The following is a 13,420-nucleotide window of genomic DNA, read 5'->3' on the forward strand; positions in this document are numbered from 1 at the left end:
GAGCTCTTCGCCCAAACCATAAGTGATTCTTACACAGTCTTTTGTTGGGGATCTTATGTCTCATTCCCAATCAAACATGTTTACAGTGAGATAGTCATTAGATAAGTATTATCCTTTTCTTGAGTGTTTTAAATATATGATGCAGGCGACTGTATTAACACAATACACTTTGAACAGCAATTTATAATTGACAAATACATGATCTTAAAGTTACACGGTATATTCTTTAAACCAGCACAACTGTTCAGACAAGTAAAAACTGTAGGTAGTGCAACGTTGAGATAATAAGGGCTTCAAAACTGACATTACAGTTCACTCTAGTGGTATTTTCTGCGTACTGCAACGATACTTCAGACTATTGTGCCGATCTGAGTTCACTTTTATATGGCTTCAAGTTTATTTGAGTCGGATAAGCTGACTCCAGATCCGTTGTCAGAAAGTAAAGAGAAGACAGCGGATAAATCTGTTGCCTTCGAACGCAAAGGATCAGGTGATACGTCAGCTGAGTTCACGAGAAACAGGAAGAGTAATACACAGTTCGAGCCTTTGGCTAGTGTTTTCAAAAGGAAAGCCACTGTCTTACCATTGTTACACAGACACATTTTTGCCTTATAACAGTGGAAACGAAACTCTACACATCGCGAAGAAATGTTTGCAGCTGACGATGAGGATGGAGATTTTTTGTCGCCTACTGGAGGGTGAGTTGTTCCTTTTCCAGATCGTAAGTTAGCCAGTCCTCCTAGCGTGCTAACGTTAGCCAATCAGTACAAAGACAGCTAATCAGCAAACCTACATTGTATAGAGCACTTTTAAACTTTAAAGTAACTTGCTTTAGGCTTTGTAAATTAGGTGTAACCTGAGACGCAGGTACGCCTATGATCAGGTCGTATGCCTCTGTATCTTAATTTGTATGAAGTGCAATGCAGCATAGCTACTGTAGCTATTAGCTCGTAGGTAGCTGAGGAAATTCTTGGAAGTTTTACAAATGAGTTGTTTCTACGTAAATTAACTTTTTTGTACTATTTTGTTGGCTTTGGTCCATTTAGTCACAGGGTGGGTCCTTATTGTGTTAATGTTTTTTTTTTTTTTTTTTACTGTGATGTTCAGTAACGAAGTTGATTGGCAGCAGTGTTGTGATGGCTTTCCTAACGTTTTCTGCGAACTCGAGGTGTAATGGCCCTAATATGATTTGGAAGGAAAGAAAAATGAGTCACGTACAGGAGGGCTGAAAGGATGGGTGGAACTAAGTGGTGGTGAGGGGGGGGGGGCAGCAGCACTGTGGTCCCTAATTCCTTTCACATGCTGCTAGTTAGGGGTGTAGGGCGAGGGCTGCTCAACCCAGCTCCATTCTGCTCACTCAGGACTGAAGGCTGTACAGTAGGCAGCAGCACCACCACAACTCTTCCAGTGTGGTGGTGTCATATCTCCCATGAAGGTGCGACCGCACTGAAGACCAAGGCATTGGAGAGAGAGAGAGCAGAGGCCGTCTTTTAGAGCTTTAACATCGGAGTGCATTGTGCAAGCCTGTTTGGCTTTTGCGTCTGTCTACGTTTTGCCAGGTTCCTCTACTGCACCCTACCTCACCTCCAGACAGGGCATCCAGAAGCTTCAGCATGACAGCCCTCAGGGACAATGAGTATCTGTGGAGGGAGATTCAGGGGTCAGTATGGACCCGCAAGATGTGGTTTTAGTCTCCCCAGTTTGAATGTGCAAGGCGGTGCAAAACAACCGCGTCGTGGTTGGGAGCTGTTCAGAAAGGACTGAGCACTGTTGAGGTTCCTGAGAAACAAGCTGTTTGACTTTTGAACACACCGTAGCTAGGGTCACCGCCCGGTTCGGTGTCGCTTCCTTAGCATTCGGAAAACCTTGAACTCTGCAAGATGAAAGTGGCTCATACAGGCAGCTTTTTCTCTTGTGTGTGGCTGTGGCACTTGTGCTGTGTGGGTGTGCAAAGTGCACTAAATGCTAGCTTTGTTCTTTCTGCCATGTTCTTCAACGCTCCAGTCAGTCGCAGTAAGCCAGCCTAGATTTCAAGCGGTACCCTAAGTCGTTTACTGGTCTGTTTCTCGTCACTTCCCTTTGGAACTTGCAGTAGTATGCCTCTCTGATTCATTGACGTGGTCGTGTAGATTTGATTTCCCTTCACCATTAGGGACTCCAGGTCAATTCCCTCACATACTTTGTCCTTTTCCAGGGCCAAATTAGCCTCTCTGTTTGGATTGGACCAAGCAGCCAGTCAGGGCAATGAATCCTTCCAGTACACTGCCCCCAAACAGCCCAGGAAAACATCCAATCCAGGTAAGGGGAGATCAGAAATGATGAAAAAAGGGTTGAGAGTTATGTTTGGCGTGAGACTGTAAATGTGTGCGTCTTTTGCCTTCTGTTTTTCAGGTCCGCCCGGCCAGAAGCCCTCCCCCCCACCGGGAGCCCCTGCAGTGTTACAAGCCACAGCCACTCATGCTTTTAAATAGTGAGTATCTTCTATCAGCTAGTAAGTACGCTTATCCTGCATACAACACAAAAATACATTGTGCTGCGTGAAGGGGTTTCATTCATCTCCTATCCGTCTTTTCCCAGTCTCAATGGACAGTACGCAAAGCAAGGGAAGTTGGGAGCTGCTGTTCTGGGCAACCACACAACAAAAGAGGTTGAAACTCAAACTTAGAGAACTTTATTTCTACAATGCCGTCGATCGGTTGAGCGTCTCGGCTTTGCCCTCAGTTGCATGACACGAGCTGGTCGTCTTTTCTGGTTTTCAGTACAAGCTCTTGCTGTACGCGAGTCAACAGAAACAAGTCACGGCAGCCAAGATTCACGTCGGGTTCGTCTTCACGGTGAGTTGGGCGTTTCAACCGTGCAGAGCCAGCCCCTTGGATGGACCGGACGGCTCCTTGCCCACAGCCTCACCCCTCCTGCCGTCTCCCACAGGTGCAGCCGAGCAACTACTGCACTTTTTACGACGACCAGCGCCAGAACTGGTCCCTGATGTTCGAGAGCGAGAAGGCGGCCACGGACTTCTGCAAAGAGGTGAGGATCGATCATCAGCAGAAGTGGCGTCGAGCTTTCTTTTTATATCGTGATTTACATACATTTAGTCATTTAGCAGACTCTTATCCAGAGCGACTTACAGCAAGTACAGGGACATTCTCCCCGAGGCAAGTAGGGTGAAGTGCCTTGCCCAAGGACACAACGTCATTTGGCACGGTCGGGATTGGAACCGACAACCTTCTGATTAATAGCCCGACTCCCTAACCGCTCAGCCATCTGACCCCCCTCGTTCATATACGTTCATGCACTGTTTTTCTACAGACTTAAAACTGTATGTACAGAACTACATGGATCCTTAATCCAAGGTTGTGGGGGGGTCTCTGACTGTCTGCATGTCTTTTTGGTTGTTGAAGGTGTGTTTAGCCAAAGTGAACAGTGCCCCCTCCCTGGATGTGGTGGTGGGGCAGGACCTGTGTCTGGGGGAAGGCCAGGAGGTGGAGAACGGGGACTCTCTGGAGGTGGCATACACAGGCTGGCTCCTGCAGAACCACACCGTCGGACAGGTTAGGCACCGAGGCTGGATTCATCGTTGGGAGGTCGCCGCCATGTTGTTTTACCTCCTTGTGTCGTCGGACACGTAGACGTTTGCGTAACGGTTCTTGTTAAACGTTGTTTTCAGATGTTCGACTCCAACCTGAACAAAGACAAACTGTTACGGCTGAAGCTTGGAGCCGGCAAAGTCATCAAGGTGAGTCGTCTTGGTCCAGAGGCGTGATGGGAAATTGAGTCACCTTATGACCTGCCGAGGGAGAGCAGCGGAAGCGCCCTGTTCTGAGACATTTTTCACATCACTGCTCTCCGCTTCTGTGTGCCAGGGCTGGGAGGAAGGCATGCTGGGAATGAGGAAATCGGGCCGCCGTCTCATGGTGATCCCGCCGAGTCTGGGCTATGGCTCCCAAGGAGTAGCCAATCGCATCCCGGCAGACAGCACGCTGATCTTTGAGGCGGAGCTTCGTCGGGTAAAACCCAGCCACGTCCAATCACACGGAGTGTGTCCCATTTCTTGTGGTGAACACGACTGTGTAAGTGTCCTCCCTCTCTGCCCGTGTGCGGCCCCCAGGTGAAGCTGGCCAGGGACAGTGGGTCGGACCGTGCCAGCGCAGGCTCCAGGGACTCTGCTGCCCCCTCCCCCGCCCCCTCTCCTGCCCCCAGTGTGGAGAACCTGGGCCCCGACCCCCCACCCACAGGCCCTGGAAGACCCGGGTAGGGGGCATTCAGGACAGGCTCTCCACAGCAACACTCCAAACACATCCTCCTTGTTGTCGTCAGAATGACACCTAATGGCTTTCTGTTGTTGTTGACATCCTGAGTCTCTCTCTCTCTCTCTCTCTGTATCTCTCTCTCTCTGTATCTCTCTCTCTCTGTATCTCTCTCTCTCTCTGTATCTCTCTCTCTCTCTCTCTGTATCTCTCTCTGTATCTCTCTCTGTATCTCTCTCTCTCTCTCTCTCTCTCTCTCTCTCTGTATCTCTCTCTCTCTCTCTGTATCTCTCTCTCTCTCTCTCTCTCTCTCAGGGAACCACCACTGCGTTCAAAATCCAACTCACTCAGTGAGCAGCCGACAGTGAGTGTATTTTCCACTCATTCCTCCTAAAGTGTCTGCGTCCTGCAGAGGGTGTAACTGGCTGATGTATGCTCTGCCCTGTCTGCTCCTGGCTCCAGAACCCTGATGCCACCAAAGCCAAGCTCATCTCCCGCATGGCCAAGATGGGCCAGCCCATGTTGCCCTTCCTGACGGGGGCCACGGCCTCCCAGCCAGACTCCAGCGACTCGGAGATGGAGGTGAGAGCCAGTCACACGCGTAGACCTTGCAAGCCAGATGTTTGAGACGTTCCCCGGTCGAATGCCCGTGTCGTCCCCTCCCTCCAGGACCCCAGTGTTTCCAGGGCGAAGGAGCGCCTGTCCACCCCCTCCCCCGTCCAGATCAGCACGGCCCCCCACGCCTCGGCTCAAGGTGGGCTTCCACACGCAAGCCCCGCCCCCCCCCCCGCTGGCGTTGTCGCTCCCGACCTCCCTTCCGGGAGGTGGATCTCTGTTTTCCGACGGTTTCCTGATGGTGTGTGGCTGTCTCTCCACAGCGCTCTCTCACCCGCACGCGCCCCACCAGCACTCTGCCTTGGTCCCCGTCGCCATGACGACGGCCGCTCCCCAGGCTGTGATGCCGGGCTCCGCCCACGCCTTTCAGGTGGGGAGAACATGCCGAGCCGCTTGGGAAACGGTTCCTGAGAGCAGTGGTTCTCAGCCCTGCTCCCCAAGTACTCCCTGTCCTGCATGTTTGAGATGTTTCCCTGCTCCAACACACCTGATTCAAATGCATGGTCGTTAGCAGGCTTCTACAGAGCTAGATAACGAGCCATTTATTTGAATCAGGTGTGTTGGAGCAGGGAAACATCTAAGACATGCAGTACAGGGGGTACCTGAGGACCAGGGTTGAGAACCACTGCCTTAAAGCGACAGAACGACCCCCGCATGTGTGTTGCGTAACGGGTTTCTAAAGCAGCCGCCGTTTTGTTTATTTCAGCCTTACGCCTACGCCCAGACGTCTGTGGCGCCCTCCCAACTCCAGCCAATGGGACAGATGTACCCCGCACAGACGGTGCCATTTATGGGTGACGCTACTGTATTATAGCAAACATCACTGCAAATGATAAAATGTCGATTGTTAGTATTCATCTTTTTTTGTTGGGGAATGGGGTTGCCAGGCACTGGTGACGTCACTTCCTTTTTGATGACTGAGGCTCGGCAGCACAACACGGAAATCCGATTGGCTGTGGGGAAAGTGGCAGACAAAGTGGACCAGTTGGCTTCCAAGGTCAGCGTGAATGTGGCAAGGTGGAGGTTTCAGCGCTTTTCAGAAAGAGCGTCGTTTATTTAAGCTGGCCTTCCCTCTTGTCTGGACAGATGGACAGTCTTCAGAAGCACGGAGGACACCCTCTGCCCAACATGTCCATGGAGACCTCCATGATCATGCACAACATCCAGAGAATCATCCAGGTGCCTTATCCCTCCTCCCCCCTCCCTTTTCTCCGTCATCCCGGGTTCTAGGTCTTTGACGTTCCTCTGACTCCGCAGGAGAACGAGTGTCTGAAGACGGAGGTGTTTGAGAAGAGCTCCCGCGTGGAGGAGCAGAACAAGAAGATCGGCGAGCTGATCAACCAAAACCAGAGGTGAGCCCCCCCCCCCCCTGCCCCCTGAACTCAGCCTCTCCCCCCGACCCTGTGACCGTGCGTCAAGGCGTGTGACGGAACCTTCCGCTGTCGTCCAGGTACATGGAGCAGAGCAACCTGCTGATGGAGCAGAGGAACGACTCCCTGAAGAGCTCCAGTGAGCACAACCAGGCCCGTGTCCTACAGGCCGAGCAGGACAAGGTAATCCCAAAGCCCACCGGTGCTTTCCCTCCCTGTGGTATTGACAAGCTTTTCGGACGTTCCCGTCGAGAGCGGATTCCCCTTCAGGCGCGCCCGTCCCAGTTCTCTCGCAGTCTGGTTCTGGTGCAGTTGCTCGGACACAAACCGGTCCCCGGTTTGGTATAAGTGACCTTGAACGCGCCCAGCGCGCTCTCTGTCTGCTGGTATTAACCGCCTTGGCCTCTGACTAAATGGCTGCTGGCTGATTGTGCTGGCTGTATCTGGTGGCCCGAGGACCTTTTTTAGTAGTGACTGCTTTCTCTTCCCAGCATGCACTGCCTCAGGACCTGAGCGCGGGCCAGGTGAGCCTGTTCGCTCTCTAGCACCACCCCCTTGCCACCCCCTCCCACCACCACTGTCACCAGCTCTTTGCTTCACTGACTTTTGGTTTGGTTTCTCTTCTTCTTTTGTCAGCCATCCGTCTGTTCCTCCCACAGGGTCTTGCTGCTTAACTCCATGTAACCCACGCACTTCATCACATGCAGACAGCCCTTCAGCATCAAAGTGTAACTGTCTCTCTCTCTGTCTGGCCAGTCTGTAGACGTTTGGCAGACTCTTACCTCAGTGTCTCTCTCTCTGTCTCTCCCCCCCCCTCTCTCTCTCTCTCTCTGTCTCTCTCTCTCTCTCTCTCTCTGTCTGTGTGTCTCTCTCTCTCTCTCTCTCTCTCTGTCTGTGTGTGTCTCTCTCTCTCTCTCTGTCTGTGTGTGTCTCTCTCTCTCTGTCTGTGTGTCTCTCTCTCTCAGGTCCACCTGACCGAAGAGCTGGCCACGTCTACAGCACGCGTGGCCCAGCTGCAGCTGGAAGCCACCTCCCACCAGCAGAGGGCGTCCGAGCTGCAGAGCAAGCTTGCCGCCGCCCTGGTGGACGGCGAGGCGAACTGCGCGCGGATCTCCTCCCTGGAGAGCCAGCTGGAAGGTTTGGAACCTCCTGACCGCACGTGACGGAAATATGTATGCGGGACATGTGAGAGGGTTACCCAGTAGGAGCAGCGAGGGAGAGTCATGTGTGTGTGTGTGTTCAGAGCTGAAGGAGGCCGCGGAGCGAGCCCAGGCCCAGTACCGCACAGAGAAACAGAAGCGTCGAGAGATGGAGCTCAAGATGAACAACATTGACGAGGAGGTCCAGGACCTGAAAACAGACAAAGAAAGTCTGGAAAGAGTGAGTGGACCCCTGCCTTAGTGTGGGGGTGTGGCTTGGACACTGCCCAATAATGAGGCCAAAAGGGCCGGCAGCAACCAATGGCGTGCCGCCTTCCTCTCCCCAGACGCTGTCGGACAGGAAGAGGAAGTGGCAGGCGGAGAGGCAGAGGTGTGACGAGGAGCTGGAGGAGCTGAGGAGGAGCAGCCAGCAGGAGATGGACTCCCTGAGGGCCCAGCTGCGCAAGGCCAGGACCAGCACGGACCAGGCCGCCTCTGAGCAGGTAGGCACTGACAGACAGAGACTGGATTGATCCCTGAGGCGAAACGTGCACCCTCGCAGCTGTAGAAAATGAATGACATGTAATTAATTATATAAGATATTTTTTTTTTGTAATGTTGTTTTAATAACATGGGCTCTTTTTGCGTGTTCCAGCTGAACCAGCTGCAGGCTGAGCTGGAGGAGGAGTGGCGGGGCAAGAGCGAGCGGGCGCTGGCCTCAGCACAGGAGCAGCATGCCCGCGACCTGGCCGAGCTGACGGAGCAGAGAGACGCCTTGGACCTCCGGCTGGCCCAGCTGCAGGACAAGGTGCGGCAGCCCCGCCCACCACACCCCTGACACCTCCTCATAGGACCCCCCCCCCCCCACACACACACACACACACACACACCAACGCGCAGCGCTTCTGCTTTGAAGAGATTGGCTAACGCCGTATGACGTTGCTCGCATGCGGAGGCGGGTCGAGGCGGAGTCGTCGTCGTCGTCGTCGGTGGTCCTGAAACCACGTGACGTTGCGCGTGAGAGCGAGGCCGGGTGGTTACGTCTGGCGCTGTTGATTGGTCGATTAGTGGTGGGGGGATCCCTGATTGGCTCGTTCTTCTCCCTACAGTTCACAGCCATGAAGCAGGTGAGAGCTTCAGGGGAGCAGAACTCCCTGCAGCAGCAGGGGCAGAGCGAGGAGCTGCAGGCCCTCCGGCTGAAGGTGCGCACGGCTTTCCATCGACACACTTCACGCGTGTCCTATTTTCGGCTGCTTTACTTTGCGAGGAATGCACAAACGGCACTTAAGTGTGACAGGCGCGCGCACACACACACACTTCTCCTCACTCACTCGCTTTGTGGTCGTGTCTCTCAGTACGCGGCATTGGAGGAGCGGTCGGCGGCGGGGAGACGGAACGCGGAGGAGAGAGAGGCCGCGCTGGAGAGGAGGCTGGCGGAGCAGGGCCAAGCAGATACAGCTGGAGAGGTATGTCATTCACACACACACACACACACTGACACATTTGACCTGACATATTTCAGAATGTCACTGATCAAGTGAAGCTGGCTAACGTTTGTGCGTGCGTGCGCAGGTGAAGCGTGTGATGAACGGCGTTTTCCACTCCCTGCGGGGGGAGTTTAACCTGAGTGAGAGCTACACGGGCAGCTCTGTGCTGGGGGTGATTGTCAACACCATCAAGGTAGAACACGGCCTCCCTGGAGCCGTCTGCATTCGCCTGTCGTGCTTCGTAATAGCTGCATTTAAATATATCGAGGTTAATAAAGCAGCGCTAAACGTGTATCTTTTATGAAGAGATCTATCTACTTGACATGGAGGTTCATTGAGAACAAACGTTGAATTGTTTACAGAATGTGACCCTGGAGCTGCTGAATAGCACAGAAAGGTCCTCATCTCACCCGAATGAAGCAGAAGAACAGGGAGAGAAGGAGGGAGCGGAGGAGGGTGAGAAGGAGGTAGAGAAGGAGGGAGAGAAGGAGGGAGAGAAGGAGGGAGAGAAGGAGGGAGCGGAGGAGGGATGTGACGAGGATGTGAGGCGTGACGACGAGGAGAGACCACCACCCGTCATGAACGGGAAGAAGGAGCAGGAAGCAGAAGAGAAGGAGCAGAGGAGCGAGCCTGAGGCGGCGCAGAGGAGCGAAGCACCAGAGGAACGAGGGGAAGCCTCGGGTCTGCAGAACGCCGTCCGGCAGGAGGCGGCGCCACACGCACAGGAGCCAATAGCGGCGGAGCCCCAGACGCGCAGCCAATCAGAGCCACGAGCGGAGAAGGTGCAGGTGCCTGAGATCCAGCCGGAACCGGAAGAGGAGCCTCATCCTTCTCCAGCACCCTCTTCAAAACCACAGACGGAGGATACAACGCAGGGTCCCGAGTCAGCCGGCAAGAAGTCTCCGGAAAATCTACCTTCTGAGGGAGAACATCCAGCCCGGTCTGAGGGAGATGTAGCCAGCCAGGAAGCCAAAACCCCCAGTGTGAGCATTGAAGATCCTCTAGGGGACCCGCTGGCCATGCCCATCCTTAAAGGTCCTCCAACACAGCCCCCCCCTCCACCCAACCCTCAGCTGGACAGTCCAGACAAAGTCACGAGGTGAGTCCCCAACGGACACCATGGGGGTCGAATCCATGTCTGTAATAAGTCTGTTGTCCCTTGCTAATATGCATGAACCCCTGCGAATCCTCTCTTTCTCTTTGCCATCTGTCTGTCCTCGCCTTCCTATGTCTCTCTCTCACTCTCTCTCTGCCTATGTCCTTCCACTCATGTGCTGTGCTATTCTCTCAGTCTGACTGAGGGAGTAGGGGAGGAAAATGGAGAGGAGACATTTTTCCCGAGCACTGCCCCCACCAAACCCCCACCACCCCCCACTGAGGATGAGGAGGAGGATGAGCTGGTGAGGAGAAGGGCCCGTGGAGCCGCCGTGGGCCCCCGGGCTCTCAGAACACAGCACGCCGTCTCACTCACCCCCCCCCCCCCCCTGTTTTGTCAGTTGAGTCTGTCTGCCACACAGCCTACTGTTGACATGGCTGTTACGCACGCCATCTGTGACAATGCTTTTGGGATGTTACGACCTGGAAGCTGCTTGAGGTTCACTTCGGTCTCTTTGCCCACAGAGCTTGAAGGGTCGTCCTCCTCCAGCCCCACTGTTTGGTGATGAAGAGGATGAAGAGGATGACCTGGACTGGCTTGGCTGAGCACCAGTGGGTGGAGAGAAGAAGTCTTACTCGTCTTAAGGACACCCCCGCCCCCCCCTCTTGCGACTATGCTCTTCATAGAATACCATTTCTCTAAGGGCACAGGGTGAACACACTCAGACAGACAAGGGTACTGCTTCATCGACCTGGGAGAGAGAGCGATCGCCCGATTGACTGCTTTCAAAGCTGCTCTTAGAAATGGGTGTGTTGTGGTGGGTAGGGCGGAACAACGCAGGGTGGAACAAGTGCAGTAGCCTGGACAAAACCTTTTGGAATCTTGAGGTCTTGAAAGCAAGCCTTTTGCAATGGAAACTATTTCATCTCCTAAATGGTCAATTCCTGTGATTTATAGCCTTAAAATAACTCAAATTATGTTAAAGAGCTACTGTAGCAAGAATGTTAATTTAACTTAAATGATTAAATATTTTTCATGTTGTGTATCAATGATATTAGGTTGTGTGTTGCTAATGTTTGCTGCTTTGAGAACATACATTTTACAAATTTTTGCTAACCAATGTTCATTCATGAAAATAAATTATGTTCATTCTGTGATTCTCAGATTCATAAAATGTTTCCTATATTCTATAGCTTGTTCACATCACTGACTAATACATTTGTAAACAATGAACTAGGGATGCACTAATACCAGTATCAGTATTGGGCCCAATACCTAGCTCAATTACTCGTAAAAATACCCCCGATACCAAAGACCGATACCTCATGTGATGTGAACATTTGTGATAAGCACATAAAAATAATACTTTTTTTTCATTTGAGTAATAATAAAGAAGCTGTCCTACATTCATTAGTCTCACGGTGTTGTGCTTGGAAAACTGCCACATCACCGAAAAGAAAAATAATAATAAATGTATCGTTATCGGCGAGTACCAGAAAAAATATATTGGTACTTGTACTCTGTCCTTAAAAAAATTGTATCGGTGCATCCTTACAATGAACGTGATAGGCAACCATATCCTAACAGTCTCAATGGCTCAGAGAAGAGGGATGCTGTCTCATAAACAAGAGGTTGATGGTTTGTTCCAGGCAGGCTGCTGTCAAATTTTAAAATCTGTCACAGCTTCGCACAGGTGACTACCCAAGACCAATGAGAATATCCCACCAGTCTCAATGGCTTTACCTTTGTGTAGAAAGAACCTATATCCTTAAGAACAGCACACTTCCCTTGAAAGATGTATTGTCAATGTTGTTAAGACATTTGGAGGCATGGTAGCTCACTGGTTAAGAGCATGTGCCATGTAAATTGTAGGCCCAGGTTCAACTCCCCGCGAGTGACCTTCCTCAAAAAGTTTTTCCTCTATAAGTGCTTTCCCCATTACGTGAAATACACAAGAGCAGTGAACTTATCTTAACAGTCCCAATGGCTAATAGGAGAGGGAAGTTGTCTTGTAAACACAAGGTTAAAGGTTTGATTCCAGGAAGGCTGTCGTCAAATTTTAAATTCGATCACATATTCGCAGAGGCAAGTACCTGAGAACAGTCTGGTTGTCCCACAAGTCCCAATGGCTCATAGGAGAGGGACGCAGCCTCACAAACATGAGGTAGATGGATTGAATCCAGGTGGCTCCTGCAGCAGCCAAATTTTAAAGCATAGATGTCAAGAACGCCCGGAGAAAGTACTTCTCTGCGAAGGACTTCCGTGGTGTGGCGGTTAAAGGGCGTGAACAAAGACAAGTCACTGGGTACTTCAGTTCACACATCGCTGGTTCGAATCCTCTCCCAATGGTCGGGTTGAGTTGTCACCCACGGTTGTCTGGAGCCGCCCCGGCTACACGAGGCAGGGGGGGGGGCAATCTCCCCCCCCGGTTGTTCCCAACAATAATCCAAGAGGTTATCCTGTCCAGGAAACCAACACCAAGGCCTTTTTAGAAAAAATTCTGTAGATTTGATTTTTGCGTGTTTTGGTAGCCGGCCGGCGAGGCAGCCGAAAATTTTCTGAATTTTGGTGAGGAGGGAGGAGCCACTGGGCCAGGGGGGGAGGAGCCATCAGGAAACAGGGAGGGGCCTCAGGGAAAGGAGGTGGGGCCTCAGGGAAAGGAGGAGGGGCACACATTTGTCATGTGACAATCTAACACGTAATGATGTGGTTTGTCCAGGTGCTAGTGGAGACCAAGTGGCCTGTGGACTTCGGTCACAAGTTTGCAGACCGCTGTGGTCACGGGGACTCGGAGGACTTGAACTAGCGCTGCTCTTTATGCAGTGGCTGCAAAGGCAGTTCCCATAGAATAGCCGAAGGAGGTGCACCCCTGGAAAAATATGCTTGGATGATATCCCGTCTAGGGGAGCAGCACCCGTCACTATTCGCAAAATTCAAGATAACGGTGTCTTGATTTTCTGTGACACTCACACATCTCAACCATGTCTCACAATAATTATGTATTGTTCTTTTTAGTAAAAAAACTAAAATAACAACTTAATACCAGCCCGTACCTCTAAATCTCTGGGACATCTGTATTCTCTGTAGACACGTGTGTGTCTATATTAGTCTGCTCGTCTGACTGTCTGTTTCTCTTGGAACTCATTAACAAGAAAATCAATGCATGACATTGGTTCATACCACAATTTCTTCTCATCAGCTGGAGTCCTCTTAGATTTCTGAACGCAGACATTCACAGACAGTGGATTAATCACCTCATTGCACAAAATCACCATTCAATTGCACTATTAACTTGTCATATTGCACTAATCTATATTTTATTTTAACATCTTATATTGTATATTTCTGAGACTGTTTTTCTACTTTTAAAGTTAAGATTCTTGTGTTTATCGTATGCACCTTGCTGCAACAGTGAATTCCTTGTTTGTGTAAACTCACATGGCGAATTAAGCTCATTCTGATTCAT

The 13,420-nt window shown here is 51.5% G+C and overlaps 1 protein-coding gene across 3 annotated transcripts; it reads left to right on the forward strand.

Annotated features, from left to right (window-relative positions):
* The first annotated feature begins 496 nt into the window (after window positions 1–496).
* Window positions 497–11,111, forward strand: fkbp15b (FKBP prolyl isomerase family member 15b). 3 transcript variants are annotated; one of them, XM_084690657.1, is made up of 29 exons: window positions 498–698; window positions 2,195–2,298; window positions 2,392–2,470; window positions 2,578–2,647; window positions 2,760–2,834; window positions 2,929–3,027; window positions 3,402–3,551; window positions 3,668–3,736; window positions 3,864–4,007; window positions 4,109–4,251; window positions 4,563–4,611; window positions 4,710–4,829; window positions 4,917–5,001; window positions 5,126–5,232; window positions 5,569–5,656; window positions 5,750–5,859; window positions 5,949–6,041; window positions 6,120–6,214; window positions 6,313–6,415; window positions 7,198–7,369; window positions 7,476–7,612; window positions 7,719–7,874; window positions 8,027–8,179; window positions 8,481–8,573; window positions 8,727–8,837; window positions 8,944–9,051; window positions 9,221–9,957; window positions 10,150–10,258; window positions 10,479–11,111. In XM_084690657.1, the coding sequence occupies exons 1-29, from the start codon at window positions 649–651 to the stop codon at window positions 10,557–10,559; spliced, it is 3,690 nt and encodes a 1,229-aa protein (XP_084546783.1). In that variant the 5' UTR covers window positions 498–648; the 3' UTR covers window positions 10,560–11,111. The 3 variants fall into 3 exon arrangements, with proteins under 3 accessions (XP_084546785.1, XP_084546784.1, XP_084546783.1); XM_084690659.1 differs by lacking the exon at window positions 10,150–10,258 and having other exon boundaries at window positions 497–698; XM_084690658.1 differs by lacking the exon at window positions 8,481–8,573 and having other exon boundaries at window positions 497–698.
* The last annotated feature ends 2,309 nt before the right edge of the window (window positions 11,112–13,420 follow it).

Source organism: Hypomesus nipponensis, chromosome 24 (genome assembly GCF_054491055.1).
Source record: "Hypomesus nipponensis isolate SF chromosome 24, ASM5449105v1, whole genome shotgun sequence".
NCBI classification, from domain to species: Eukaryota; Metazoa; Chordata; class Actinopteri; order Osmeriformes; family Osmeridae; genus Hypomesus; species Hypomesus nipponensis.